The sequence below is a fragment of the Stylophora pistillata genome, chromosome 12 (genome assembly GCF_964205215.1).
Source record: "Stylophora pistillata chromosome 12, jaStyPist1.2, whole genome shotgun sequence".
Classification (NCBI taxonomy): Eukaryota; Metazoa; Cnidaria; class Anthozoa; order Scleractinia; family Pocilloporidae; genus Stylophora; species Stylophora pistillata.
This window is the reverse complement of record NC_142530.1, coordinates 26,737,859-26,764,937: the sequence shown is the minus strand read 5'-3', so window position 1 is coordinate 26,764,937 and position 27,079 is coordinate 26,737,859. Positions and strand designations below refer to the sequence as shown.

The window sequence follows — 27,079 nt, the reverse complement described above, 5'->3', positions numbered from 1 at the left end:
TGAATGGCAGAAAGAACAGATTCAATCCGAATGTTCAATCCGAATGTTCCAGAAGAGTTTCATAACCTTGATCGTATCACACTACCACCTCAACCACTGCATTCCAAACTTACCGTACGTGCATGCACTTCCACGAACTACGACTAAAAGTTCGCTAACGTGGATCTGTTTGAAAACCGAGCGAGTTTATCTTTAATCCTAGGTTTCGACGGGATGAGTCTTCCGCATGAAGAAAACTCATACTTTGTTGTGCTTTAAAGCCCACACCTTGATCTCTAAATAATGCGGTCTCCACTTTTTCCTGTAGAATGCCGCGTGTTAATTCAGATAAGAGTCGATTAAAAGTAAGGAGATCGAGTTAGCAAATTAATAGAACCCACAAAATTCTCTTTTCAAGGTTCGAGGAAAATTGATGTGAATAGCAAGAGAAAATTTGAACGAGTATCTCAACCAAGAAGGTTGAACGATTCTAACCTTGCTTTTTTAACTTTCTTGACCGAAAGCCCAATCCAAAAGCTCACTTTATTTCCTTTGGAAATCAATCCTTGCAAATTAATGCGTAGTTTTGTTCGTTTGTTTTGTTTTGTTTTTTTGTTGCTCTTTTTTTGCATAGTAATCTAATGAGATCATGGCAATGATTCATTGAATTCCCTTTGCCCGAGGTCAGTCTGCGAAGATTTTCAGTTTCGCAATGTTAATTTCGCGGCTTGATGAAAGGAATTTATTTCAAAATATCCAGTTGTGCTGATTGTTCAGGTCTAACCACAGGCAGCCCAAGCTCACTCCTAGAAGTGCGGACGTGACTCTTACCGTGTTGCGCAACGTTGTATATTTATAAAGGTTTGTATGGGATGTTATCGGTTCGCCTTAAAAGAGAGGAAAAACTGTCTTGTTTTGAAATAAAATGGACTTAACTTATTGCCTTGTTGTTTTCTTTGTTGATTCCTAGCGTCTCAGGCCATTTTGAAGCGTTTTCGGCGAGTTAGCGCTATCATGTTGGTGCTTTTAGCAGTTGAACACCAAGATAGCGCTAACTCGCTGAAAACGCTTCAAAATGGCCTGAGACGCTAGGAATCAACAAAGAAAACAACAAGGCAATAAGGTAAGTCTATTTTATTTCAAAACAAGACATTTTTTCCTCTCTTTTAAGGCAAACCGATAACATCCCGTACAAACCTTTATAAATATACAACTTTGCGCAACACGTTAAGAGTCACGTCCGCTTTTCTAGTAGTGAGCTTGGGCTGCCTGTGGTCTAACTGAGAGAATTTGCGGTTTCAACCACAAGAAACAAAACATTAAAAATCGACTGACAAAATTAGCTACTGCGGTTGGTGAGCTAATCGGCTGCCTAACATTTTTGAAGTCGTTGACCCATTAGCAAGACATTCTTCTAAGTGTACATCGCACAAAGTCACAACAACCTGAATGTGTTGGATAAACTTTGTTTCTAAATTCCAACTTTCAAATCAGTCCTTTTCTATGTGATATTCAAACAGTAGACAGAAGTGTGACAATGATATTGAGTTCCATTAAAAACTACTTGAACTTTTTACTCACTGTACTAACTGATAAGTAAACAATACTTATGAGTTCAAAAGCTTTATTACCAACTATGTATAACACAAAGGCACGCTTGAAATCGTAAATATTTATATGTACCATTGTAACCTTGATTAAAAGATTATCTGCAGGGGGACTTCATTCGAAACATTCAGCTGAGAAATCCGGCATTTAAACTCTCTGAGGGAGGTGATATAACAAAAAATGACCGGCATAGTTAAGAAATATTTTCTGAAGACAGGTCAAGTGTAATAGGACTTTAACCGACGTATGTAGTTTTTTCATTCTTGTGGAATGTAACATCCTTTTCTCGATAAATTTGTTCACTTCCTTTTATCCATCTCACTTTTTTTCATAGGTGTAACATCGCTTCTGTACTTCTGTTCAACAAATTCCCTTTAGTAAATAGTAGAAAAAATATTTGGCATCCCATAGTGACTTGCTGACTATGATCAAACGGAACCTTTATTAGCCAATCTCTTATATCTTCCATAACCCAAGGCTTTCTCTTGCTTGGTCAGTAAAATAATCGATTGAGAATCTATAGATGGCGAGACTCATCCAAGTGTTTCTTGTTAATTACGAATGGTACAAATTCCTTCGCCGCTGCCTGCAGGTCAAAAATGAAAAAATTCATATGATCGATCGTCTGAACACACTTCCTGTCAAAAATAAAATAACTTGGTAACCAATCATAATCTTAGTAACTGCTCATTAAAAAATGACTGAAAAAACAATTTTCATATTATGACATATTAATTATGGACTTTTTGATTACCTCATGTAAATTTGTGGTATCAATTTATTATTATACACACCGCTATGAATCATTCTTCAGCCCTCTTTGTGTCTGAGTCTTGTGTCCTTCTTCTTGTAATAACAACATCAATCGACCCGATGTAAGAGGCTGCCATCCAGATTAACTCTGTTTTAGAAGGTTCTTTCTCTTCTGGTGGCAGAGGAATTAAGCGACGTAAAATCATGATGTTGTTATTTTAAGTGTGCGCGCGTTTTCTTTCGCGTGCGTTCGCCAGCCTTCTCTCTGTTTACGAATACCTGTTAGTCGGGGATGGCGGCGTTTTGGCCTCTTTGGGCGCGGATTCTCTTTCTTTATCAACACTATCCATTTAGCGAATTACCCAAATTTATTTGCACGAGGCTGGACAGCTGGTCAATTAGCTCCAAAGGAAGTATCAGTTAATAACTGAGAGCGAGACATGGGAGAGAAATGGAATGCAGCTAACTTCTTCAATCCGTTCCGCTCATTTGAAGCTTTTTATTCGATTGACAATATTGAACAAAAAACGCCGGAAGCTCTAAAGTTCATCATCTTAGATCCTATCGCATGTAAATTGAAGGTTTTGCCATTGAAGGCTCTGATTATATAAACCAACTTTCATTTAACGAATTCGAAAACCTCGTTTTTATTAGTTGTGTATGCAAACAAACAGTTATCTAAACAGTTCCCTCTCTGAGCCTCTTTAAATAATTCAAATAGTTTTACAGCTTAAGTAACCCCTCAAATATTATTTTTTCACGGCAGAGGTTCTCTGTTATTCCTTTCCCAACGTTTCCGATCAAAACTTTTCTTTCCTGCACACTCATACATGTTACATTAACTGTTTTTTCCACTGAGTTTCAACTGATATCTGCGATGCAATGTTATGCCAATTTAAAAGATCGAAGGTTGCAAAGGAGTGTTCGGCGGCTGTTGTGATACACAAGCCGTTTTATGAAAATAAGTTATAACACTCCACAGGGAATCAGTTTAGTATTGTTTATAATCTAAATCAATTTTACCTGACAGTAAACAAAAGCATGTCAACGTAAACATTAACTTATCTACCAGATCACAAGAAGTTGAATTGTTTGAAGTTAATTTGATTTTGAGTGTTTGAGACAAACTGTCAGCTCATCTAAGAAACAATTCATTGATCTTAACTTTGTCCTTAGGAGGCCTCACTTATAACAATCATAAAACTTATTATAATCGGCCTGTAACAAGAACAAGACGAACAGAGATGTAATCAGTCGATATTTAATGAGTTTTTGGCCTCAAACAGAGAAGCTTGCAATTACCAAAAACCAAACACAACGGATTGATGATTTTCAATGAGAATAGGTATTTCACTGCCCTCATAAACAATATTTTGATAAGGAATTATTTTGAGCGATATTTCACTCGCTAGGGGTGTGTTTTCTGGGGTAGCGTTCAATGACTATTTGATTATATCCGATAACCTTGCGTTCCTCAGCAGAAAAACATTGCATAAGTTTTCTAACTTTAATCAGCCACTTTCACCAATTGAATGTGGTTTATTTTGGCTTTCCTTTCAGAAAAATGTGAAAAAGTGTTTTGAAAGCAATTTTGTAGGCAGAATCTTTCAATATAAACAATGCAACCAAGTTAACTGCGAAATCTATGTTTTTATTTAACAAGTATGCGCCTGCGCAGACATCTTACTGAGTAACACCCAAATATCAATGATTTTGTGCTTGAATATCAAGCAGAAATATTTCAATATTTTAAACAGATTGGTACCAAATTACGATTCAAACTCTGTAATTCTAACGGAAAAATCAATTAAGTAAGTAAATAAAGTATTGCATATGTGCCCTCGAAATTCATGCCATGCATAAATTTACAATAACTTGACCGCAGTAATTAAGTGGCATTACATCCATTTACATTCAGTGATTCCTCATTGTGAGGAAAAAACAATTTTGTGTCATAAATCTTCGCCAACACTCTTGCAATGAAATGAAATATCAGTCCCACCAACGATCAAATTTGGACGCATCCTTATCATGGAACGTCGTACGACTTCAAAAAGACAATGCGGCACAATCTGAAAAACAAGGACACTTTAGTGTCAGCTCATCAATCATAAAAATTGATAAACATTGAGAGACAATGAGTCACTGGAGTTCAACAAAGCCTTAGTCTGGAAGATTGTGACTTCCTTAAGTTTATCCACTCACCGAAAGAAAATTTAAAGATCTTCTAATTAACACTAAGTGAGATCATTGACGACGGTACGTCGCTACCTGATTAACTTCACGACACGGTTCGCCTCTCTCAGAGGGAAGCCAAAATGCCGACTTCGTTTTCGACAAAATTTGGATTTAGCTTACTAAGCAACTCGATTCTGCCCATGCTATTTCTTGCATGTGTTCGCTCACCGGAGAACGCTCGATGCACCATGATTTCATTCTAGAAAAGAATTGAGTTATTATCAGCCCAACAAAAATTCTGATAAGTTGCACCTTACAGCACACAATAGCAGAGTTATGATCCTTTCAGGCAAAATCATAAAGGTGACAGCGGAATAAATACTGTTTGGACAACCTTTAGCTCCGTCGCCCGCAAACTAAGGTTTTTCGGCTCCACCTCACTAATTGCGACCTCATTAAAACGGGAACACTATGCATAGTGTCTGATCTGATGTCGGTACATTACGCAAAGTTGTGCAATTTCTCCTGCACAGACTTAACCTGTAGTCAGGGGTTCTTATAAAATTTTTCGCGAAAGCACACGAGGATTGCAATGATAATTTAAACCTATTAAGTCGTTAACGAGGTCTATAAAGTGAATTGTTCTCTAAACGTCAATTTAAAAAGTCCCTGGCCAACTTATAAGGATTGTGCCATTCTAACTGATTTACATTCACACCGTCAGTCAAACCTAACCGCTTACAGTCTCATTTCCTCCCATTTCTTTCATCCTCTAACACCAACCTTCCAAATTAAACAGAGGGCTGTCATCTAAGCTGTCCAAAGAGTCAATATCGAACATTTCCAGCTCAGCTTGCCATTGATCAGCGGAATCCAACATTTTGGTGAGCTCTGTGATATAATCAACAGCCAGCCATATCACTTCGGTCTTGGAAGGTTCCTTCTCCTGCGGCGGAAGAGGAATCATATGCCGTAAGATCTGGATATTCATGTTCAAAATTTCCACCCGACGTCTTTCACGGGCATTCGCCACCCTGCGCTGCTTGCTAACCCCTGTAAGACGAGGTCCACGTCGCCGGGGTTTCTTCTTATGCTGTGGAATGGCTTTTCCAATGGGCGCGACATCCATATCGAAGATGTGGCAGTGTGTAACTTGTTTATCAACTGGCACGATCGTATTATATCAACATACTTAACCAAAGGAGTGAAGCCACGCGCCGTTATGCCTTTTGAGTCTTTTGTACTTGCACAAAGGTATCATCAGTTCTATGTTTTAAAACATCGTGCGTCAGCAGTGGGTCCCCTGTGGAGTTTGAGTGAACCTTGGATTTTTGTCCGAGTGACGTGTTCCTGTGATGCATAAAATTACATTGCATTCCACTTTGTGTTACATGTGCAGACCTCAGATCTCAGATCTTTAGTGAAGAGTCCATCATTAACTGTATCCATGTTACTTTCCTCTGTCTAGTTCAATCATTTTGAGACGAAGATCGCACCTAAAACTTCCTTTTCCGAAAAACAAATATATATTAAAGGCCTTCGTTAAAACGGATAAAATAATTTGACTTTGGCTAGAGTCTTTTGATCTTGCAGGTTGTGTTTTGGCTCAGTCGTATTCAGAAGCTCAGCTGGAGCTAATTCACATACTATCAGGGTCAGGAATTTGTCTAAACAGGAACTCCACATGCAAACGCAAAAATTGTGCAATGTTACAAGAAAATTCTCACCTGAAAACATTCCGCTTCAATGGGAATTTTTTTTATTCAAATATATTAATCAAATTAAAATTATTTGGATGTTCAAACAATTGAAGAATTGGTATAATTTATGTGGGCGTGTGAAGAATTTTGGAAGGCAAATAGCTGATGTGGTCATGATTACCGAATTCCTAATACTTAAAATCCCTTTCAAATGGAAAGAAAAAAAGCAACTGCCTAAATTCACTGAGAAGTTTATTAGGAGTTATCTAAAATTTAAAAGTGAATTTACTTTAGATTATTTGTATATTCAAACAATTAAAGAATTGATATCATTTATGTGGGCGTATGAAGAATTTTGGAAGGCATATAGCTAATGTAGTCATGAACACCAAATTCCTTATCCTTAAAATCCCCTTTTCAAATGGAAAGAAAAAAAATAAATTCCCTAACAAAACTAAGAGATTTGTTAGGAGTTATTTACAAATGAAAAGTGACCACTAACTTAACATACCATTGAGTTGTGTTGGTGGACGATTGAAAAGTTAACAAAGTTTATTAAAGTAGATAAACTTGGTAACAGCCATGATTTTTCGCAGATCAACCCTTCGATGAACCATGTAAAGGCCGCGTAACTTTTTACTCCTCAACTGTTCTGCAGTCAATTCGACATTATCAACTTATTAACTAACTAAAGATAGTTCACTGACATCCTACAAATAGCTGGTAAATTACAATCATGATTTAAAAGAAACCATTATCTAATTAATGAGATAGTCCTCTTGAAACAATACGGCAGTAAACAAAATAAAGCAATTTTCATCGCGATAAGATTTCTCAAAGGGTCTGTTCTCCTTGTCAACCAAAAAGAATGCGTAGGTTATCGTATAATTATCAACTCTTGGGTCGGATCATTAGGTAGCTCATCCTGAGTATCTGAAATAAAAGGTTGCTCAAAATCGACGTCTTCTCAGAACCGTAATGAGCTATAAAACACAGCGTGATATTTCTGTAATCATAAGCAACTTTTCGATTTAATTTTGAATACAAATTAAGTTCTACTTATAAGGCTCATTTACAAGGAGAAAATTCAGAATCTTCGTGCATTTGGGTAACATCGCTTAGTGTGTAATTGAATAAGTTAAGTGATAGCATTCAGTTTAAGCGTTTGATATGTTTAGATGGAGTTTTCTAGAACTTGTTTTCGCTGTTCACGGATGTTTACATTTTGATGAAAAGAACAGCCAGGGTGTGCAATTAACTTTTTCTTCTCATTAAAAAAGATTCGCTCTGTCAACTCCAAGCGAAATGAGAAATGGCATCCAAGCACCTTTGTATCAACGACGATATCATGATCATGACTTGAAAAACAGAGGCAAGTAATTAGAACGCTAAAAAAGTCCATCTTTTAGTACATCCACAAGATGATTTTGCAGATGAGTTGGGTGACCGCTAGAAGTTATGCACTCTGTTTGAAACACAATTAAACAAAAGCAAGCAAATATCCAAACTATCTTGTTTAAAATGAAATCACTTAACTGAGTCCCAGCTAGGTTGACGACGAACGGAAGCGAGAATGTAGCCATAAGAGCGATGGATCATCGCATATTTGTTTTAAACTGCAGAACAAGCAGAAACGCATGTGGGAGTAGATATGAGCAAAAAGGAATGTTCCATACGACAAAATCAAACTAAAATCTGTTTCAAAATAATTTGAATATATCAACGAACTTGAAATGGTAAATTAGCCACCGTAACGATTACAAAAGCTGACGTTTCGAGCGTTAGCCCTTCGTCGGAGCGAATGTTACGTCCAAGCGAACGTTAGCCCTTCGCTCCGACGAAGGGCTAACGCTCGAAACGTCAGCTTTTATAATCGTTACGGTGGCCAATTTACCATTTCAACTTTGTTGATATGTCCAAATTATTTCGTTACTCCCACCGACGCAGCCCCAAACAGTTTCTTTCGAAACAATCAGCCTTTATTAAAAACTAGATCATTAGATAATGCAATTCAAGGCTTTTATTGGCTTAGCCATTATGGTATATGAGCCAATATACCATAATCTACAAATATGGCAAGCGTACGTGTCAGCTTAAAATTAAAAGGGAGCCAAAAATTTAATAAAATTTAATAATTTAATTTAACGTTTTTGATAAAACAATTATTCCACTCGCGCTTGTTGGATATGGGATGATTATAGCCAACTCGGCGCTAAGCGCCTCGTTGGCTATCTATCATCTCATATCCAACGCGCGCTCATGGAATAATTGTTAATTATTCATTAAAATCTGTTTCAGCCGGGGACAATGACCGGGAGAGACAATAGACCACTTTCATAAATGGCTGCCGGATTAATATTTTTTTGTTTAAATTTAAATTAAATTAAATTTGTAATCATTACGGTGGCCAATTTACCATTTCAACTTTGTTGATATATCTAAATTTGAATTAGCCTTTCTGGCCTCGTTCTCTAGTACAAAATTCAAAAGAATACATTATCTCAAGCGAAGCCGGAAGGGCTAATTTAAATTTAAACAAAAGAATATTAATCCGGCAGCCATTTATGAAAGTGGTCTATAGAATGGCGGAAACGCTAAACTTGCATTTATTTAAAAATGTCACAACTGTAACAACTAACTGCAACTTGATACAGTAAGTGGTTTGAACCGCCAAGACTAACATTGATCATTGATGGTATAGTCTTATCGTGAGGGTAAGTGGTACTGAAAAGAACACTTGTGGGATGTAAATGTCGTGAATAAGTCGTCTGTGTGCTAGCAGTAGCTATTCACGTCTGTCGAAGGAGTTTGTTGTAAGTCAATGAACCATCTTCAAGACTGAGTCAGTCGTTGAAAGTAGCAGTGCTGTAGCAGGTTAAGCATCTTAGTTAATAATCTATGTTTGTGATTGGAGATGACGCGGGACGTGATAAAATCCGGAATATAAAAATGAATGCCCATTGTCTCAAAGGTCTGTAAGCTGAATGGACAAGGCTCAGTCATTTCAACATCAGCAATGTAGTTATTTAGAACTGCAGGAACATAACGTTGAAGACAATTCAAAGGTCCAAACATTCACTTCGCTGTAGATATTCTATCCAATTTGAATTTTTAACGTTTTTTTAAGTTTATTTTTTATCGTATTGTCCCTGAAAGGCCCCTATATGCAGAGAGGTCAATAAAAATGTTGCATTGTATCGTACTGTCAATGGAACTATCCTAGCTTCAAATTGTTAGGGAAAATAACTGATTCCACCGAGTTACATACGGAGGTAATCAGTAGAAGAGGATTAGGAAATTATGGAGGAGACAATTCTCAAAGTTTACATCAGGATTTGAACTTATGGTGATGATTCTGACCTCTTTGTTAGGAAATCAGTCATTCAAGGAACATTACTGAAGTTCGTATTTGGTCCCGACCCAATACGTCGGCTACATCTGTGTAGTGCGGGGCTCCTGGTTCGGGCTGAAACGAAAATGCCCCTGGGACCTGTCCGTCCGCTCGGGTGGCACTGGTGGCTGTTGATCATTAACCTGTACTGCGGCATATTCCACAATGACATCATTTGATATGGAAGCCACATATCCGGTTGCATTTGAAAAGTTCGTCACGACTGTCTGTGAACAAGGAAAGTCGCCAAACCAACATTTAAACCAGACACACAATCCTTTGTATCTTTCTTATTTTTAAGGTTTCGTTACCTTAAACAGGCGATACCTAATACCGATTGACTTTGTGAGCGTCTTTCGAGCCTCAGTGGCTGCGATCTCGGTGTTTTAGTCCTCTTCAGCGTCAATCGAGGATTTGTGATCATCGCTTCATTTGGATTTGCAGCGCGAATGGAAAGTGTTGCGTGTATCAGAAAGGTATTTTATTTAAAGTAGACTTTTCACTGAAATTAGTTGACAAACACTCAAATAAAACGTGACTGTTTTTGCAAGGATGCGAAGCTGCTTGTTATAAAAAGGACCAGACTTTACGCTACGGTGTAGACTCGCGAGATGGCCATTGCGGAACTCAGTGTTAAATTATTTTTGCTCAGACGAGGAGCTTTTGAGATCTTTAGGATAGCAAACTCAAGTGGGTACTTGAGTAGAGCGGCTTAGCAGTAAGTAATTCAATTTTCAACGGATATGAATAATATTTCAAAGGTCATTTGTTTATTACAGTTGACCGGTGCGCCTCCCGTTTCATGCTAGAATGTCCTTACAGTTCAAGCCTGACTCGCTTGCGTGTCCAAGGATTGTTTTTGTCTGGTTTATCCAAACAATTTAGTGGTGTACAGGTTTCCAGGAGTCCAAGGAAATAAAAAGTATAACTTGAAACGAGCTATGTCTACAAAGAAGAAAAAAGCATGCGTATTACTTTGTCAATGGTAACATGAAATTGCGTGATTTTATCTGCTACACTATCATCCACCGAAGTCCTTGATCTAATAACGACCTAAATTGTGAATATTCTCGCAGTGCTTTTCTCTGGTCAATTCAATGTGAATTTCAAGAATCAGAGGTGATCAAATGGGAAGCGCTTCAAGTTGAGTTTTAGTCTGAAGTGCTGCTAACAACTTGTCTGTTGTTTGAGTCACTTAAGTTAATTGATATAATTAAACACATGAAAGCTGAACACCATAACTACAGTCCTCCCATTGTTTTTGATTCCATATTAATTTCTTAAACTCCTCCTCGCTTCAATTATGCGTTGATAGTAGCCAAGTTAGTTTACAGAATATATCGTTAGAGATGAAAATATCACATGATGTCGGTAGCTGATCTTATTTTGAAACTGTTGAGCTTATTTGACGGTTTTCATCTGCAGTGCTCCGTTAAGGTGTCTTCAACACCTCACCGCCACTGGAATCGATCTGATTTCTCCAAACTGTTTCTAACCGCCGAGTTTGACTGAAATTAATGGCAAATTCCTTAAAACGTTGAATGTGGCCTTTGAGGTCCATACAGTAATTATCTCGTCAACAAGCTGGGATGTTGTCTTACAATCTTGTTTGTAGACTCGAATGAAACGGATCAATGCCTTTTGATTGGTTAAGCGATTGGCGGCTCCAATTTCCCGTGGTTCGTCAAAAAGGCCGCCGTGTATTAAAATACAACCCCTCCTGATGGGAGATTATTCAACTTTCGATTTGCCTTATTTTCTACTTCTTAGCACAAACCTATATTTGCTACTTTGTTGTAAACTTCCAGAGCTCCATAGGAAGGTTTAGAAGAATGATTCTTTGTTTAAAATCATTACATTGACTTGAATTTTATTTCAAATGGAGGGAACACGAAAGAGGAAACAGAGGGCGACACTCGGCGACTTGGAAGCGTTGGACTCAGACGAATATGACTCCTCGCCTAAGCGCGAGTCCGATGATGAGAACACCTTAACTTCAAAGAACAACAAGCGAAAAAGGAGAAGACCTCGTCTAACGGGCCTTAGTAAACAACGACAAGCTGCAAACGCTCGCGAACGAAGTAGAACTCACAGTGTCAATTCTGCATTCAGTGCATTACGAGTTCTTATACCAACTGAACCTTCTGACAGAAAACTTTCAAAAATAGAAACATTGCGCCTGGCTTCAAGCTACATCGCGCATCTTGGATCAATGTTGGTGAGTGGAACTCAGTGTCCAAATGTGGCAAAGGCAGCTGAACACAATGGAGCCATTTCACCATCTTCAGCATCAAGAGTGTGCACATTTTGTTTGAGCCTACTTAAAGCGGTAAGTGATTATCAAAGTCTTTAAACTCTGTGTTACAAAATGTACAGTATTGTTGATAGTGATTGTACTAAAGAGTATGCCATGCAATCGTCGGCTTTTCGATAGCTTATCGCCCTTTTCATGTCATTAACGATCGGAAATCTTTTGTTTATGCCCTGTGGCTCAAAGAATGCTAGTGGGTCCCTAAACATTTCAGTCCTTTTTTTTTTTTGTTCGCAGTCTAGTCTCCGAACGGAGCTAATTTTAGGCCTTCGGTGAAGAAAAAGTGTAAATACTTTAGCTATTGTTGCCATTTTCCAGACATTATGATTCTCTGTCCTTGAAGTGACTAAAATAGGGAACGATTCAGACAGGATAATCACAGCAGTGTCATATCATGTTTCCTGTGAGCTGAAAGGATCTGAGCACCTTCGGTTTAATTTTGTGACTTTTGTCTTCTTCACAGATTGAGATAATGACCCAGTGTCTTAGTTTGGACTGAATTCTCCTTTATTTTATCATAAACGAGCCACTAAGCTTGATTTTCCCTTGGTCACGCCATCATGGCCGGTAGTCACTTATTCCTGACGTTCTCCATTCTTGGTGCTTCATAATTACATTTCGCCAATAGGACAGTGTCCTACACAATACTGAAAAAAACTCTGTCATTAGCCAGGAAGAAATCTAAAAAGGATTCAAACAAACACAATCTTTTAATGCGCAAAGACCGTATTGTAATTGCTGTAATCCTCCCAGTTTGAGCGAAAGGTAAAAACAGGACAGTGTTCAGTTCTCTAAACCAATAGCGAAGACGCCCCATAAACATTATTTTAACAATTAAGAACTCTGAGCGCAGAAAGGGATTATTTGGTTAAGGAAATCGTGCTAGGATTTCTGAAAACTATATGTTTAGTATCAACCAGTTGGTTGAAAAAACTTGGCAAACTGGGGATAATGAATTGGGCTAGTTGGCGGTCTTTCCCGCTTGGACCCTTGATAATTTCATTTTGTAAAACAATTGAAGTTGCAAAGATTATAATTTGGTGGGCGATGTTTCACCACAAGACGAGAAAAGGTGTGATTTTTCCGACATCAAGACTCTTACCTGCATGTAATGAATCAACAACGAGATCTCGTTTCCTAAAGGGCTAGAACGTGGGTTTTTGAGAAGAGGGAAAGCGCGAATGAGCTCATAAATCCCTTGGGAGGGTGTGAGAAAGCTACCGTCTAATTTAATGGACGTAGGGTTGATCGTGTACAAATAAGGCTCTTGATAAAATGAGTGTGTAACAAATGGATCAAGGGAAAACTTTATTGATAAACAAAGTCTGATGGTGTCACTAATCCTTAAATCGGATAATGTGTGTTGTTTTAAGCTTTTTAGATTTAACAGCTTTATGATAATTCTTTTCAACGAATTGCATAGCGGCTACCATGGATTATCAGACAAATCCTTTCCATAACTGTTTGTTGTACATATGAAATATTTTCTCTACACACTTCGTGCGCACCCATCTTAGTGTGCAGTTTTGTTTCGTGTGTCTTCTGGTTTTTTTGCATTTCATTTTGATTTTACTCGAGGATATAGTTTGTTGATTCTTTAAGTCTTTGGGGTGACTTTGATAAAAAGCACGGCTTTCTCTTTTCACTGGTTACAAACATGCCACGACTTTTAATCTTCTTCCTTAGCCACAATTCTATCCCTATCTCTCTCTCTCTGCCTTTAGTCTCCCCACTCTATCTCTTCTTCTCTCTCTCCCTCTCTTGACAATGATCGAATAATTTCTGCCTTTGGTCAAAAGAATTTTTCAACAGAAAACTGCAGGCACACAGTTTTTATTGTAGGCCAATGTCGTAGCGAAGCAATTGGATCGATATTCATTACAACAAAATCTCAGCATGGCATTTTTTACTTCAGAGAGCTGATAGCTTTTCACGTATTGAAGTAGTTGCTAGGTTATTCAGGATGCAGTATGCTGCTGTGAACGACGAAAAGAGATCTATTTTATGACTGTTAATGTTCTTTTAATAGAACTCGTCTGTTCAGAAGATCATAGATTATTCCGAACCATTGAGATAACCTTTTCAAGATGGAATGATCTCTTCGGTTGGTTTTTGAGGACCATTGTCAGTTAAACGTCCCTGGTAGAGTCTGAAAAGTCATTCATGTACATGCTGTTAGTCTCAAAACTTAAATTTTTACCAAAGATCTTGAGCTTTAGAAAATAGTCATTTGAAAGTTGTGGGGTTGTTGTTCTGTGCTGCATTACATAGCAGTAATTGCTTTATTTTCCGGTTTTCTCTCCCCAGACATCAGTTTATCAAAATAATTATTGTCATACCACTCGCGTGATGTGAGGCGGTGCGCTTTGAAAGGGCAACCTCTTCGACATCGGTGCAGCATATGAAAAAATAATTATTACTATAATTACAACGAATACAGAAGTAAATTCGTAACCGAAACATCGCCCCATGCATACCATGGCTCACGAAATCTTCTTTTTCATATAGGGAAACTAAAGTCCGAGTTGAATGCAAAAGTCAAAATGAACTAAAATCAAGTTGTTTTTAAGCTTGAAGCACGAAAGAAATCTAAAGATGGTAAATTTTTGGCTCAGTCGTCCATTACAGAAAGATGCTAAGCATTTGTTCTGTGCATGCAGAGAAGAAATTTGACTAAATACATCAGAACTTCGCATTTCGCGGTTCGAAGCTCTATCAACGACCTTCAGAGAAATCATCAGCGAGCGATACGTTCGAACAATAAACTAGGTATTTACGTGGCAAATGTCTAAAGTTACTGATCAAATTAGGTGACCGAGCCTGTTACTGTTTTGCTTGAGTGAAATCTGTGTCAAACCTAAGTCTGTGAAGGGAAAGGGGAAGATATTTGTTCCTCTGGTAACAAAGAAAATAGTTGAATGGTTAAAGACCTTAATGAGCTCCGTGTGAACTAATTTTTTTTAGTTTACATCAATATTTCTCCCGAATTGCAATAGATTGTTTATCTTGTGGATCAGTGTACGATGTGTCTCACATGTCCTAAATTTACCCCATCACAGTTTAACTTGTCTTTCAAAATAAAATGAATCAGCGGAATATAAGTAAACCCTTGTGCATCTTTGTGTAAATTCACACCCAGGCACATAGGCTTTTAAAAGTTCTTATTGATCACATTCTGAAATGTTTTTTTCAGGATTCAATTAAATTTGACCTACTAACACAGTTAAATTTAATTTTGCTTTTTAGGTTTCAAAAGATGAAGGAACAAACAACAGATTACACGTGCAAGGAAAATGATGATGCAAGTCAGAACTAACCAACTGTTCAACGCAATAATATGGACTCTAAACCTTAAGCGGGGAGACAGAGCAGTAATACTGATCGATAGCAGACTTCGCATCGGAGAGTTTAGTTTCTTCTATAAATCGCTCGTTCATTTTCATAGCCTACAGATGAATAGCACTCGTTCTGTCTCTGAAAATACCGAACACCCCTACAAACAAGACATTGAGGAATGCACCAGTGCATGTCTTCATGTATAATATAACTGACTTACTGCAGGCTCAAGTATCGAGGGAATTGTTGTCAGGCTGAGTGAAACATATTCTGTTAAGACTTTTGAGTTGGAATCAAGACTAATTTATCGCTGAAAATCGATTTTTTTTGTGTGTGTACAAGCTAAAAGGCGATGGTAAGAGAGGACGAAAAATGATTCAGTTCGTCTTGTTGAACATAGTTTATATTTACCAACTGTATCAGATCTGTCGACCTAGATAAAGTTTTCGTTGATGAGATCCATCATATATCCAAAGATCAGTCTGGAGAACTAAGCTATTGGAAGTCAGATAATTTTCTTTTCTTTCCGCGTTGCACGCTCCAGCCACCTTTGGTTGGAGATCTTAGAATCATATCGCTTGATTTAATCTGAGAACATCTCAAGTCTTATGCTTGTAATTTCAAGTAGATACGGCTTGAGTTACTCTGAATAACTTTACCATTCGTGTCAAATCATTTGTGAATAAAGAGTTATCCGCCGTGTAAGGCACTGGTAGTTCAGAGGTAGAATTCTCGCCTGCCACGCGAGAGGCCCGGGTTCGATTCCCGGCTAGTGCATTTCTCTGCAAACTCTGTTGATTCCCATGTATCATGTCGTGCCGACAGTAAGCGCTCATGTGTGTCTAAATGCACTGATAGTTCAATTAGTGGTAGAATTCTTGCCTGCTACAAGAGAGGCCCGGGTTCGGGGGCAATTCTCACAGAACTCTTATGGATTTTGTGCCTGGTACTGATGGATCACTCTATTTGTTTCATTATTTTTACCCAATAGGTATCACAGAGTTGGAAAGACGAGGAAAAAGAAAAATGGTTTCTAAATTTCACGACATACTGTGACTGAGAATTTTTGTCTGTTTTTTATAAATCAATTATATCAGTGATAACGTTTATTACTAATAAAATAGCCTCAGGCTGGACAAAATTTTGAAAATCGAGAACTTTTCTTGGCGGCCTGGCCTTCTGAAAGTACCTTTTTGAAATTTCACCTCTAAGTGATTTTCCAAAATCCCATATTTATTATTTTCGGAATATTACTGTTATATCAGTTGTCTCATGTCCTTCAATGTTCTATTTCTTCTTCCTTTCTCCAAGCAGTCGACCTTGAAAGTGAATTATAACATAACCAAAGTAAAGCGCGCGCTCTGATTGGTCAATTTAGTGTCCCACATTTGCCCATGGGTGTACGCTGCTGACGTGAGCAAATGCAAAGACTATTTTTCCGCGCGCGCTTGTTTTTTTCTGGTCACGTAAGATTTGTTAAACAAAAGGGAACTCTTTAGCTACAATGTGTTAATGTTATGTTATAAAACAAATGGTAAACACCACAGCGTACACTATTGAGTTATGGATGCACTTTGGAGGTTTGCTAAGCACTCAAGAAGCTAGAGTCGCTCTCGGCTATCGCCTCGAGCGACTCTTACGCTTCTTTCGTGCTTAGCAACCTCCCGCGTGCATCCATAACTCAATAGTGTACGCTGTGGTGTTTACTATTTGTTAATTCAAGCCTGCCATGAGACGATCCTTTAACACCAAATCAAAACGCCAAAACGATGCATTCTATAAAAAGTTTCGCGTAATATCTTCTATTTGGCATTGAGGAAAAGTATTGAATTTGGAACAATCTAAAGATTTCGAAGCAATGACTGTAATGTTTGAGATAATGAAACAAGGTATGCTTTCCGAGTCCAAATGATTAATTGATCTGGAGATTAGCTCAGACTGATAAACGTGGACACTTGATTGTGAACTATGTCACCTGGCCACAAATTTCAAATTTTCACGACCTACATATAAACTAAATATAGTTATCAATTGTACAGTTGATTTTGTTCATGTCATATTAACACTGCATATGCGCAGTTGTGAAGAGAACCCTCTTGTGAATGAAACTTAAAAGCCTAATAGAGACAATTCATTAAAATACTTCAGGCTGCAACTAGAGTCATTAAAGTACACTTTTTTGTAATCATTACAAGGATTTGGTTAAAGTTGTTTGATCACACAAAACAACAAGCATGAAACAGTTATGATCCATGCATTTTGAACTTCCACGCACCGCATCACTGCCGGCATGAAACTGAATGACCAACAATGATTGGAAAAAAGCTTTGATTCATGCATGACATACTTTTGTCATTTTCTTCAATAAGGAGCTCTTACGAAAAGCAATGATCCTTGCAGGTAAGCGGCAATTTTAGCAACTGCACAAAAGAAACTTCAAGTTGTTAATGAGAAGCACTGGTGGTTCAGTGGTCGAATTCTCGCCTGAATTATACCCTTTCGATTAGACCAGATCTGATACATGGCACGAAATGGATCATGTTGTGGTGATACAAATTTTCCTTGAGTCATTGCACCATTGCCACAGGGTTGGAAAGAAAAGGTAACATAGTACCGTGGTGTCTAAATTTCTGACCAACTGCGACAACAAGAATTTTTTTATGTTTTTTTTTTTTAAAATAAAATCAATCGTATCAATGACAACATTCATCACTAAAAAAAGAGCCTCTGGCAGGGAAAAAATTTCAGTCGATTATTAGGATTCTTCCACACACCACATACCTGTAAGGTCATGGAAATGACAGACATTGATTATGAACAAGCGTTGACTCATGCTCAACATACTTATGTCATTTTTTCAACAAAGAATTCTTACTCGATTATCCAAAGGTCAACTTCAATAGGTTGAGAGTTTATAGCTTGTCAACAATTTCAAAAGGATTTAGCAAAGTTAACTGCAAGTATTCAGGGTCTAATGACGATAGCAATGATTCCACTTTTAAACAATAAACAAATTACGCAGGTTTGGTGATTTGACGAATGCCGGAATATTTATGTTTGAGAGAGCCAGTGAGACCTAATTTATGCGCGCGTGCACGGAAGTAGATTGCGCAATTGATGCGAGCATAGCACGTCAGTCCTTCTTTCAACCTTACACGTCACGTGAGCCTCAAGAATACAGGAAGTTTGTGTTTTAACATGCCATCCAGATTTTTTACATTGTTTAATACTTGATGAGCTGAACTGGACACAACTTCAAAAATGTGCAATTTCTATGATATATCTCTCGAGCCCCGAAAAAACTGCTTCGGCAAATTGTTGAGCACACATTTTTCTGACCTTGTTCTGTGACTGTCGTTTAAGAGTATGATTATACTAACGCCGGTCTATGACCTTTTTTTCCCGGTTTTGGACACGCGTGTAGAGCACGATGTAAGAACACCATGAAAGAAACCGATAGAAGAAAAGTGGCGTATTTCATTCGAGACAAATTCTATTTGTTATTTTGTCAGCACTTGTGTCCACAAAGTAATCCAAAACGTTCTCTTGTTGGGAAAATATCCAAATATGATTAACTATGAATGTTTATGGGCCGCGCAGTTTGTCTTTAGAAGTCGCTAGAACTGATTTCTTAATTAGCTTCGAAGCCCACTTTTAATTGATTCTTAATGTACAAAACAAGACACCAGGGATCTCAATAACTATAAACCACAACAGCCACAACAATTGAAACGTGTGAAATTCATTAAAACCAGGTCCTCGTTAACAATGCTTGTTAATTGCCCAGTGTTGCCTCCATGGGTTTCATTTACTGCGGCATAACTGAGTCACCGGCATAAATCACAGACTTCGTTATGTTCGACGAACGTTAAGCTTTGTCGCCCCGGAAAGATGAATAGCTGACTGCCACTTCATGAGGTTAATCTGTGGCTTATTTCACGATGAACGCGCATAAGGTTCAGAAATATAATTTTGCCATCGGTGCAGATTTCGGTCGTTCAGATTTGATCAACAATCAGTAGGTGTTAAGGAGCCTCTTCGATGAAGTGTGTCTTTTGTTTGGAAATATTAAAGTACATGATTCTTAAGGACACACACTTGAAAAAGATCTCTGCACATTCAGTGTGTCCTAAATCTGCTAAAGATATGTTCCTTCCTTTATCTTGACACTTAGTACTAGTTATAAAATCATCCACTTAATCCTGAATATGCCACGGGAACTGGAAGTTAGTGGGTAGAAATAAAAAAATTCCAGTTAACGGAAACTTTAATCCTAATGATACATTTGTATTTGTCTAACGTCTTACCAATTCGTGCTCCACTCCGTTCAATGCGTGGTGGCATCTGATCTCAAGTTAAATCGGATGCCCCCAGGCTTCTTTTTGCGCTTCAATTTTCCAGCATTGAAATTTCTCGACATAAATTCTGTTCGTGTTGTGAATTTACCAGTTTTATTTCTAACGCCATGCCTTATGATCTTCACTTGTGAACTTATCAACAGAGCATCAGCTAGTATTTCTTTGGTATCATATTTTGTGGACTGTCGATGTAGGAGCCTAACCTAGCATTTTGGCATTCAAGCAACAACACCTCGTTAACATTAATTGGAAGGATAAACTGAGTTTTTTAATTGTGTGCATAACACATCGACTGACACCCAATCGATTTGCTTCGATTGTTATTCAATTTAACATTACTATGTTCCTTTCAATACTTTGACGTACAAGCTAATTCAAACTTGTTTAGAAAAGAATTCCGAAGTAAATACCGGAACTATGAGTGAATTCCAAGATTGGATGCCAGTGCGTCCGAATCTTCAAGAGTATGAAAACGAAACGTTACCCACCCAACCTAACAATTTTATGAATTATTCACTGGTGCGTCATGAAATAACTCTGATATCAAAATGATATGCTTGACTTAATCCAGTGGTATACAACATTATCGTAACCTATTGACTTCTAACGTACCGTTAATATAAACGTATTTTAATTAGTTCCCATTAATAAATGGCTTAACCAGGGTAGAACAATTCACGAGCAGTTATGATTCTCTAGTAGGATACCGCCTTTGTTCTTATAATCGCGAAGACACAATTAACCCGCGGCTCATCTCGCACCCACGCAGGATCCATGTGGCGGTCTGCAACTGACAGATGACAGTAACGACAAAAAAATGCCCCAGAAAAATTTCTCGGACGAGAGAATGTCGCTCGTAAAATGTTTGGAACTCCAAAGAGGGCTTGGACAGAGTCATCAAAGGATGTCTGGTCCAGTCTGCCAATCAAACTTTAACTAATGGCTTTTAAAAGGTTTATCAATCTACTGCAATCGACACCAATACCGTAAAATCGATGGAAGCCCGACCTTAAATGTTCTCTTCATCGACTTCATCTACAGTCTTTGATTGTGGTGTCGCCTTTCACGCGCTGGACCATCAGTTAGAAACATTTTGAGCTTGTCATTACCAAAAGAGATCACACGAGAAACGCGCCTCGCACTTCGCCGAACATGTCGTATGGAAAACACCGAGCTTCGTGGACTTGTGAGGATGATACTGTTGAGCCTTTTTCTTGCTCAGATGAAAACTCCCCGACCTCTTCTTCAATCAGCGGGGATGGAGACTTGGAGAATGTCAGCAGCCCCATCGCTCAACAAGGAAGGCGCAAGCTGAAGAGGCGAAGAAAGCGCATGCTAACAGGAGTCAGCCGGCAGCGGCGCGCGGCGAATGAACGCGAGCGTCGAAGAATTCAAGGTGTAAACCAAGCATTCATCGACTTAAAAAACGCACTCCCTTTGGCTCACTCTGTGGATATTTCAAAGATTGACATCTTAAGAGTAGCGACGAAGTGGATAGACCACCTGAGTAAGTTACTAGATCAGGATCAAAGGATACACGCCGAACCAAAATCTGCTGTCGAGCCGCAGCTGTATGATTTTCTGGGAGAAGATTTTTTGATCAACGATCACGAGCTTGAAGACGATTGCTTTCTTCAAGGACAAGGTAAGTTACTTTGCGTTTGTTTATTTATTTGCATTCTTATCAGCTCAGCACAAGAGCCTAGTTACTATCTTTTGCAGCTCCGAGAGCAAAAACGCCGGGCTTATTGTTATTATAAGTTTTCAGCAAACTATTAATCAAAGCCGTGTTGACCTTTTTCCTTTTGATGCTTACATACCAGTGACTTAAATTTTCAACTGGTTCTCCGTATGTTTTCATGGTGCAACATAAAATTGATCACGCTATTTAAAAAGACAACAACGTAGAAATCTTGCCTTTCATTTACTTTTCAACAAGGCAGGATCGATTTACGTCCAAACCTGGCTCTCGCATTCCTATTTCCCGCTTTTGACCCAAGGCCTTATAAGGAAAGGAGGCATTTTTATTTTAACTGGTCATATTTTCACTGAAATCAACAGAACACCCCTTGATGGGAAATTTTCTGGTACATTCTTTCCTACGAAATTCACTGATTCCATCAAAGAAACTGTAAAGTATAATCTCCGCAGCTAAGAGGGGGATTACATTTCGGGCCATGTACCCTTACGGCCTTCCATTATTTATTGTATGCCATGTTGCCTCAGAGAAGTGTTAAGTTTTTTTGGAGGCTCCAAAAAAAGAAAAATACTGAAGGAGCTATGGAGTGCCATAAATACATGGGCCTAAAGCTAATTATAGCGTGCCCCTCACCCGAACGGAACTGACACTTCTGGAGGAAATGGTTTCAGTTCATTTAAAAACTAGCATCGTTTTCATCCGAAAGACATTTGAAATAGTTCCCGAAGGATACGTTCGCGACAAAGATACCCCGTAGAATTAATGTAATTTTTGTTTCCATGTTTATCTACTGGCAGAGGTTTATTTTCTCTCTAAATACATCAGAAGCGCCGACCATTTAAACACGTCAATCAACTGATATGACGTTTGTGTGGTCACGGTTATTCCGTCAGAGAAAGCGCTCGGTTTTATGACAATTACTTAGAAAAAGATTGGTCGGGAAAATAAAGATCACTTTTGTGTTGGCTAAGGTCATTTAATTATCTCACAATTTGAAAATGAACTAATCCATCAGCTTACTTTATTCTAGAGAATTCTTAGATCTGCTACCCATGTTTTCTACCAAAGTTTTGAAATATTTTGGCTATTTTCGAGAATAGCAGTTTCCATTAATTCTTCATTGTTTAAAATAGATATCTCAAGGCTCAGATAGACTCGTTTCCTCCACCTATTATTTGCATCAAGAAATTGGTATAAAAAAAATAAGCCCAATTGTTTGTGGTCCAGTCATATTACTGAATAAACTTTATCATTCATAAAAGGCACATATGAATAAACAATATGATATTTCTATATTCCGTGAACAAACTCGAGGGAAGTTTATTAAAAATTCTTTTATGATCTTCTTCATAGATAGCAACTCAATTACGCTTTATCGATCCCCAACCGTGCCGATGTCGAATTGATGTGAAAACCATAAAAATCCAATCACAAAATGATTTATGCTAGACTAAATACGAACGGCAACCTGAGAGAATCAAGCCCAGGAAGGTATTTGATATCCGGTGTTACTTTCCTTCTCTACAGATGTTAAGGAGAAGGAAATGTCAGTTAAGACACCCTGTTTTAGGCTGAGATACCTACTTATCTTAGTTTGGCTTTCGTCTATCAGTTTGAGCCAGTGTGTTCTTAAAGTTAAGGTTAAAGTCCTAGATAAGATCTTTCTTGTTAAATGTTTTGTCAATTATGACTTTCGTTATTACAAAGTGTGACGGTTTTAGAATCACCAGAAGTAATTGACTCCTTTCTTAAAAATTCATTTACAAATTTTTTTTAGAAGCTGTAGTAATCTTTCTTAAACATATTGAAACTGATAGCGTTTATGATCCGGTTTTGATCATAACAAGCTGACACAGATTTTAAAAGAGTCATACGATTTTCGCATGTTATCAGAATTGGCCACCCTAGAGATGAGGGCACGACCACAACCCTGGCTCGCTTATCTGTTGGCAACCGATTGACAATCCGGTTGGCTCTTGGAAAAAGGTGTCGAAAAATATTCAAAAATAAAACGTCCTTTCTTATTTGGCAAAGTTTGCTACGCTTATCATTTGAAGTAGACTCATTATGCTGATGAAACATTATCTACCGAGGAGGCGTTAAAATACCATCATGCTCGACTTCACATGCAATAGCAAATGTGTGCTACACCATCTTAGGTTTCTGTGCTCTTGTTGTTACATCATACACTTTCACTGACCTTTGTAAGATGACTTTAAGGAATTTAGCCATATCTAACGTCAAGGCTAATGGTTTACAATGTTTTTAGCAAGAAAAACACCCGCTTATAACTAATCAATTGGATGTTAAAATCAAAACTCGAATGTCGTGCCATAAGTAATACCTAAGGTACAAATCTACCTTCGATGATTTATTTGGTTCCAAAGCCTTGTCGTTTTAGGAAAACGAGATGGTCCCGTTATGAAAACATCGCGATGAAAGATTGCACTTTTTAAACACATAACGGCGCAGACAAATGACAGATCTCAGATAAAGGGCGTCGACCTTCTTACCGTTATCTATCGATCCCTAGAGGTAATATTTGCACTTGTCCACAGCTATACTCTCAGCATATTTGGCTTTTTGTGGTCATTTACACATCGTCTTTCGAACCTTAAACACATTTGAAAAGGTGTACACTCTCAAGTTATAACTAGTGTCCTTATAAGGAGTGTGGCATATTGACAACAACAACATAATGAGTGCGGCATGTAATCCATGTTGGTTCTGAAAAGGTGATGAGGATGCCTTATGTACTGAAACAATTTCATTTGCTCCCAGTTACCTTACGATGTAAAAATGCAGCTTTTAAAGTCCTTACAGGGCAAAAGACTAAAAATGAATTTTATATACCTTCCTGTGTTAGGTTAGAGCTTTAATGTTGGCTTGGGAATAAAGTCGCCTAAATTCAAAACATGTGTACTTTGAACATTTGTGTGATCTTATTTTCAACTACATCATATTCCAAATTTTCGCTGAATACCTCCAAAGCGTAAATAAAAACTGATTGAACAGATCTATCTTTCTCATCCAACGCTCATACTCTTATCTGTCTCTTTTTAAATCCAGATTAATCTCATTAAAATAGGAAATGGCAACACCTTAGTGTGTATCATGACAGATAAACTTTTCATTTTGTTTTCGACCGGGATTATCCCTCAGTGCCTTGATCGAGTGATAAAAACAATCAGCTTTAACCCAATTACCAACGGAAGATTTCTTCTCTTGCTCAAATTCTTGAAGCCTGCTTGACATTTTTTAGGCTAAAACTGAGAGAGACTGGGCAGTCAATGAAAGAACCGCGTGTGTCAGTTTATGTAAAACAAACTAAATACAAGGCCACTTACTGGTCAAGTAGTGCTAAGGTTCAACACTTTTATTTTATTATACTGAAACTCAACAAATCGCTGAATAAACCCCAGCTACTTACACGTGTTTTGTATTTTCTTTTCCTTGTAGATATTTGGTCAGACAGTACCGGCCTGGAAGGACTCAGCGACTACTGCATTCACACCGAGGAACCTTTTCTGAAAACTCTCCTACGCAGTAGTTTCAATACGGACAGTTTCACTTCACCGCTGTTGGAACTTACGGACCAACTGTAACTAAATGAATTCATGGAGGAGCTAACGTCTACCATGGAAGTTTTTTCGCGGCGGGAGTTTATCCTGCAGATGGTGAATCTGCAAAAACTCAATGCAACATTTAAAATCGGAAAAATTTTCATGCTACACAGTAGGTTGCGATATTTGAGTCATTTTAAGTTTCACGGAGATAATCTACCCCGATTAGAAAGAAACCTAAATGAATAGTTAGCTTGTGAAGATAAGTACCAAAAACTGAACGTGAGAAGAAACTGCAAAGTAACTAAGATGGTTGTGGATCAGTGGAGACAGTCCATGTTTATCTCAGTGACTGAGACCAACATGGACTGCCAGTCCAGAGAACTACATTTTTAGCATGTACACATGGTGGCTTAACTCTTCATGCCCATTAGAAAACACTACCAAGAATGAAAATATTTGTAGATATGTAATCAACATATGATCGATAATTATAGGAGATATCATAAAGTATATAAAATAGTGAAATCGACTCTTCTAAAGTAGTCGCGATAAATTCTGTTTAGTTCGTATAAAATCCCTAAATGTCACAATTTCGTGTAGGACTGACTACGACAACCAAGAAGAGGTGGTTCCGTTTCAGGAGTAGTACATCAACATATGACAAATACGAAATACTTCTTAAAGCTAAATGATGAATAATGAATAATGAATGACTAAATGATAATAGATATGATCGATAGTTTATTACAAGATCAACTGATTGCTTGACTTGACCACCGATGCAGCAATACATTTCCTTTATAAACTGATAACCTTGCTTGCGTAATACCTTTGCACTGCAGAATTTATTATCAAGAGAGGCAAAAAAAAAAAAATAATAAAATAACCTTTTGCACCCTAGTACTTTCAGGTCGGATACTTTGTTGTCAATCTAGAGAACTCATTGCGTAGGGCCGCAGCTTAAGGGTCAGTCATGGCTGTATGCGAAACCCTGGTTCCCCTTGAAAAAATAACTTACGTAGTTTACATTGACAAAGCAATCTGGTATCTTTCCCTCTCTCCTTCTTTTAAGATTAGCAATATAAGAAGATTATCATATGGTGAATTTCGAAGGTAAGTGTTTCCTCTGCACCGATTCCCGTGTCTAGTCCAGCTGCACCTCAGTCTCAGAGGATCTGTGCATGAGCTTAGCTCTTACTTCATCCGGGAACTCTAGATTTACCATCCCGGGGCATGACTATGCCAGTCTCGTACTTTCTACAAAGAGAACGTATGGTTTACAGAAGTTAACTTGGCCTCAATAACACCATATCACCAGAAAGCGCCTAAAACAGAGCGTTTGTCCATGGCTAAAATCACGGGCCAATTTTTTTAGCAAAATGTTACAGCTAAATCACTGGAATGAACTGCCACGTAGACCACTAACCTCAGTCACTAAGTCAAACTCATAAAGTACCTTACTTGACCATGTGGGACTGAAGACCCTAGATCATCGCAGATATTCTCATGCTCTCTGCCTTTTTTATAAATGCTTATATAACATGGGGTGGAATAATATTAGGGAGATGTTTTTATTTCGTAATAATAAATATGACCTCAGAGGCTTCTGCAAGCTTGATCAGCCTACTTATTCTAGCAGATTCATGCATAGGTCATATCAATACGTCACTACAAGATTATGGAATAATCTACCTGACTATGCAAGAAGAGCTCCTTCTCTTAATATTTTTAAATCAATGCTGGACGAGGTCAACTTGACTATCAGTGTGGAGTGTGAATGCAACTTTTGTACATAGCTTATTTTATCCCTTGCTTTTTCCCTCTTAGTTTTATTGATTCCTATTTATTTCCTATATATGCATCATGATTCCCATATGATTTTATAGTTCCTTTTTATTACTATTATTATCATCATTGTCTAGCTTGTTATATATATTTTATTTTAACCTGGCACGTTCACGTTAAAACGAGTTATACTCAATTGTGAAATGTGGATAAATAAATTACTACTACTACTACCTCGTAAGAATTAGAATAAAATTACATTTTGTCTGCAGGTTGATCTTTCAGCTGTTTTTCTGGCGGATAACCATATAAAAACAACAACCAGCTGCCCATATGAGCCAATTAAAAGTTCGAGGACCTGACCCGAGAAAGAGGCGGAAATAGAACATGATTACCAACCCCGGGAAAATAATGT

The 27,079-nt window shown here is 37.9% G+C and overlaps 3 protein-coding genes and 1 non-coding gene across 4 annotated transcripts; 3 read left to right on the top strand and 1 right to left on the bottom strand.

Annotated features, from left to right (window-relative positions):
• Positions 1 to 3,325: 3,325 nt before the first annotated feature.
• On the bottom strand, positions 3,326 to 5,735 carry LOC111341278 (transcription factor ATOH7). The gene is made up of 2 exons (XM_022948236.2): positions 5,302 to 5,735; positions 3,326 to 4,412 (listed from the first exon to the last, which is right to left on the bottom strand). The coding sequence occupies exons 1-2, from the start codon at positions 5,645 to 5,647 to the stop codon at positions 4,390 to 4,392; spliced, it is 369 nt and encodes a 122-aa protein (XP_022803971.1). The 5' UTR covers positions 5,648 to 5,735; the 3' UTR covers positions 3,326 to 4,389.
• A 3,042-nt stretch (positions 5,736 to 8,777) lies between these two features.
• Positions 8,778 to 15,971, top strand: LOC111341965 (transcription factor 15). The gene is made up of 4 exons (XM_022949014.2): positions 8,778 to 8,932; positions 9,590 to 10,085; positions 11,495 to 11,938; positions 15,167 to 15,971. The coding sequence occupies exons 2-4, from the start codon at positions 10,059 to 10,061 to the stop codon at positions 15,215 to 15,217; spliced, it is 522 nt and encodes a 173-aa protein (XP_022804749.1). The 5' UTR covers positions 8,778 to 8,932; positions 9,590 to 10,058; the 3' UTR covers positions 15,218 to 15,971.
• On the top strand, positions 15,963 to 16,033 carry Trnag-gcc (transfer RNA glycine (anticodon GCC)). Its single transcript has one exon. It is a non-coding gene; the product is annotated as a tRNA-Gly (tRNA).
• Positions 16,034 to 20,612: 4,579 nt separating this feature from the next.
• Positions 20,613 to 25,061, top strand: LOC111341998 (uncharacterized). The gene is made up of 2 exons (XM_022949045.2): positions 20,613 to 21,259; positions 24,773 to 25,061. The coding sequence occupies exons 1-2, from the start codon at positions 20,767 to 20,769 to the stop codon at positions 24,916 to 24,918; spliced, it is 639 nt and encodes a 212-aa protein (XP_022804780.2). The 5' UTR covers positions 20,613 to 20,766; the 3' UTR covers positions 24,919 to 25,061.
• Positions 25,062 to 27,079: the final 2,018 nt, after the last annotated feature.

Bases quoted from the DNA above. Each gene is read 5' to 3' on its own strand.
- LOC111341998 (XM_022949045.2), top strand. From the start codon at position 20,767: ATGTCGTATGGAAAACACCGAGCTTCGTGGACTTGTGAGGATGATACT. The intron at 21,260-24,772 runs GTAAGTTACTTT...TTTTCCTTGTAG, and splicing joins TTGCTTTCTTCAAGGACAAG to ATATTTGGTCAGACAGTACC.
- LOC111341278 (XM_022948236.2), bottom strand. From the start codon at position 5,647: ATGGATGTCGCGCCCATTGGAAAAGCCATTCCACAGCATAAGAAGAAA. The intron at 4,413-5,301 runs GTTGGTGTTAGA...CTTGTTTTTCAG, and splicing joins CCCTCTGTTTAATTTGGAAG to ATTGTGCCGCATTGTCTTTT.
- LOC111341965 (XM_022949014.2), top strand. From the start codon at position 10,059: ATGGAAAGTGTTGCGTGTATCAGAAAG. The intron at 10,086-11,494 runs GTATTTTATTTA...TTTCAAATGGAG, and splicing joins GTGTTGCGTGTATCAGAAAG to GGAACACGAAAGAGGAAACA. The intron at 11,939-15,166 runs GTAAGTGATTAT...TTTGCTTTTTAG, and splicing joins GTTTGAGCCTACTTAAAGCG to GTTTCAAAAGATGAAGGAAC.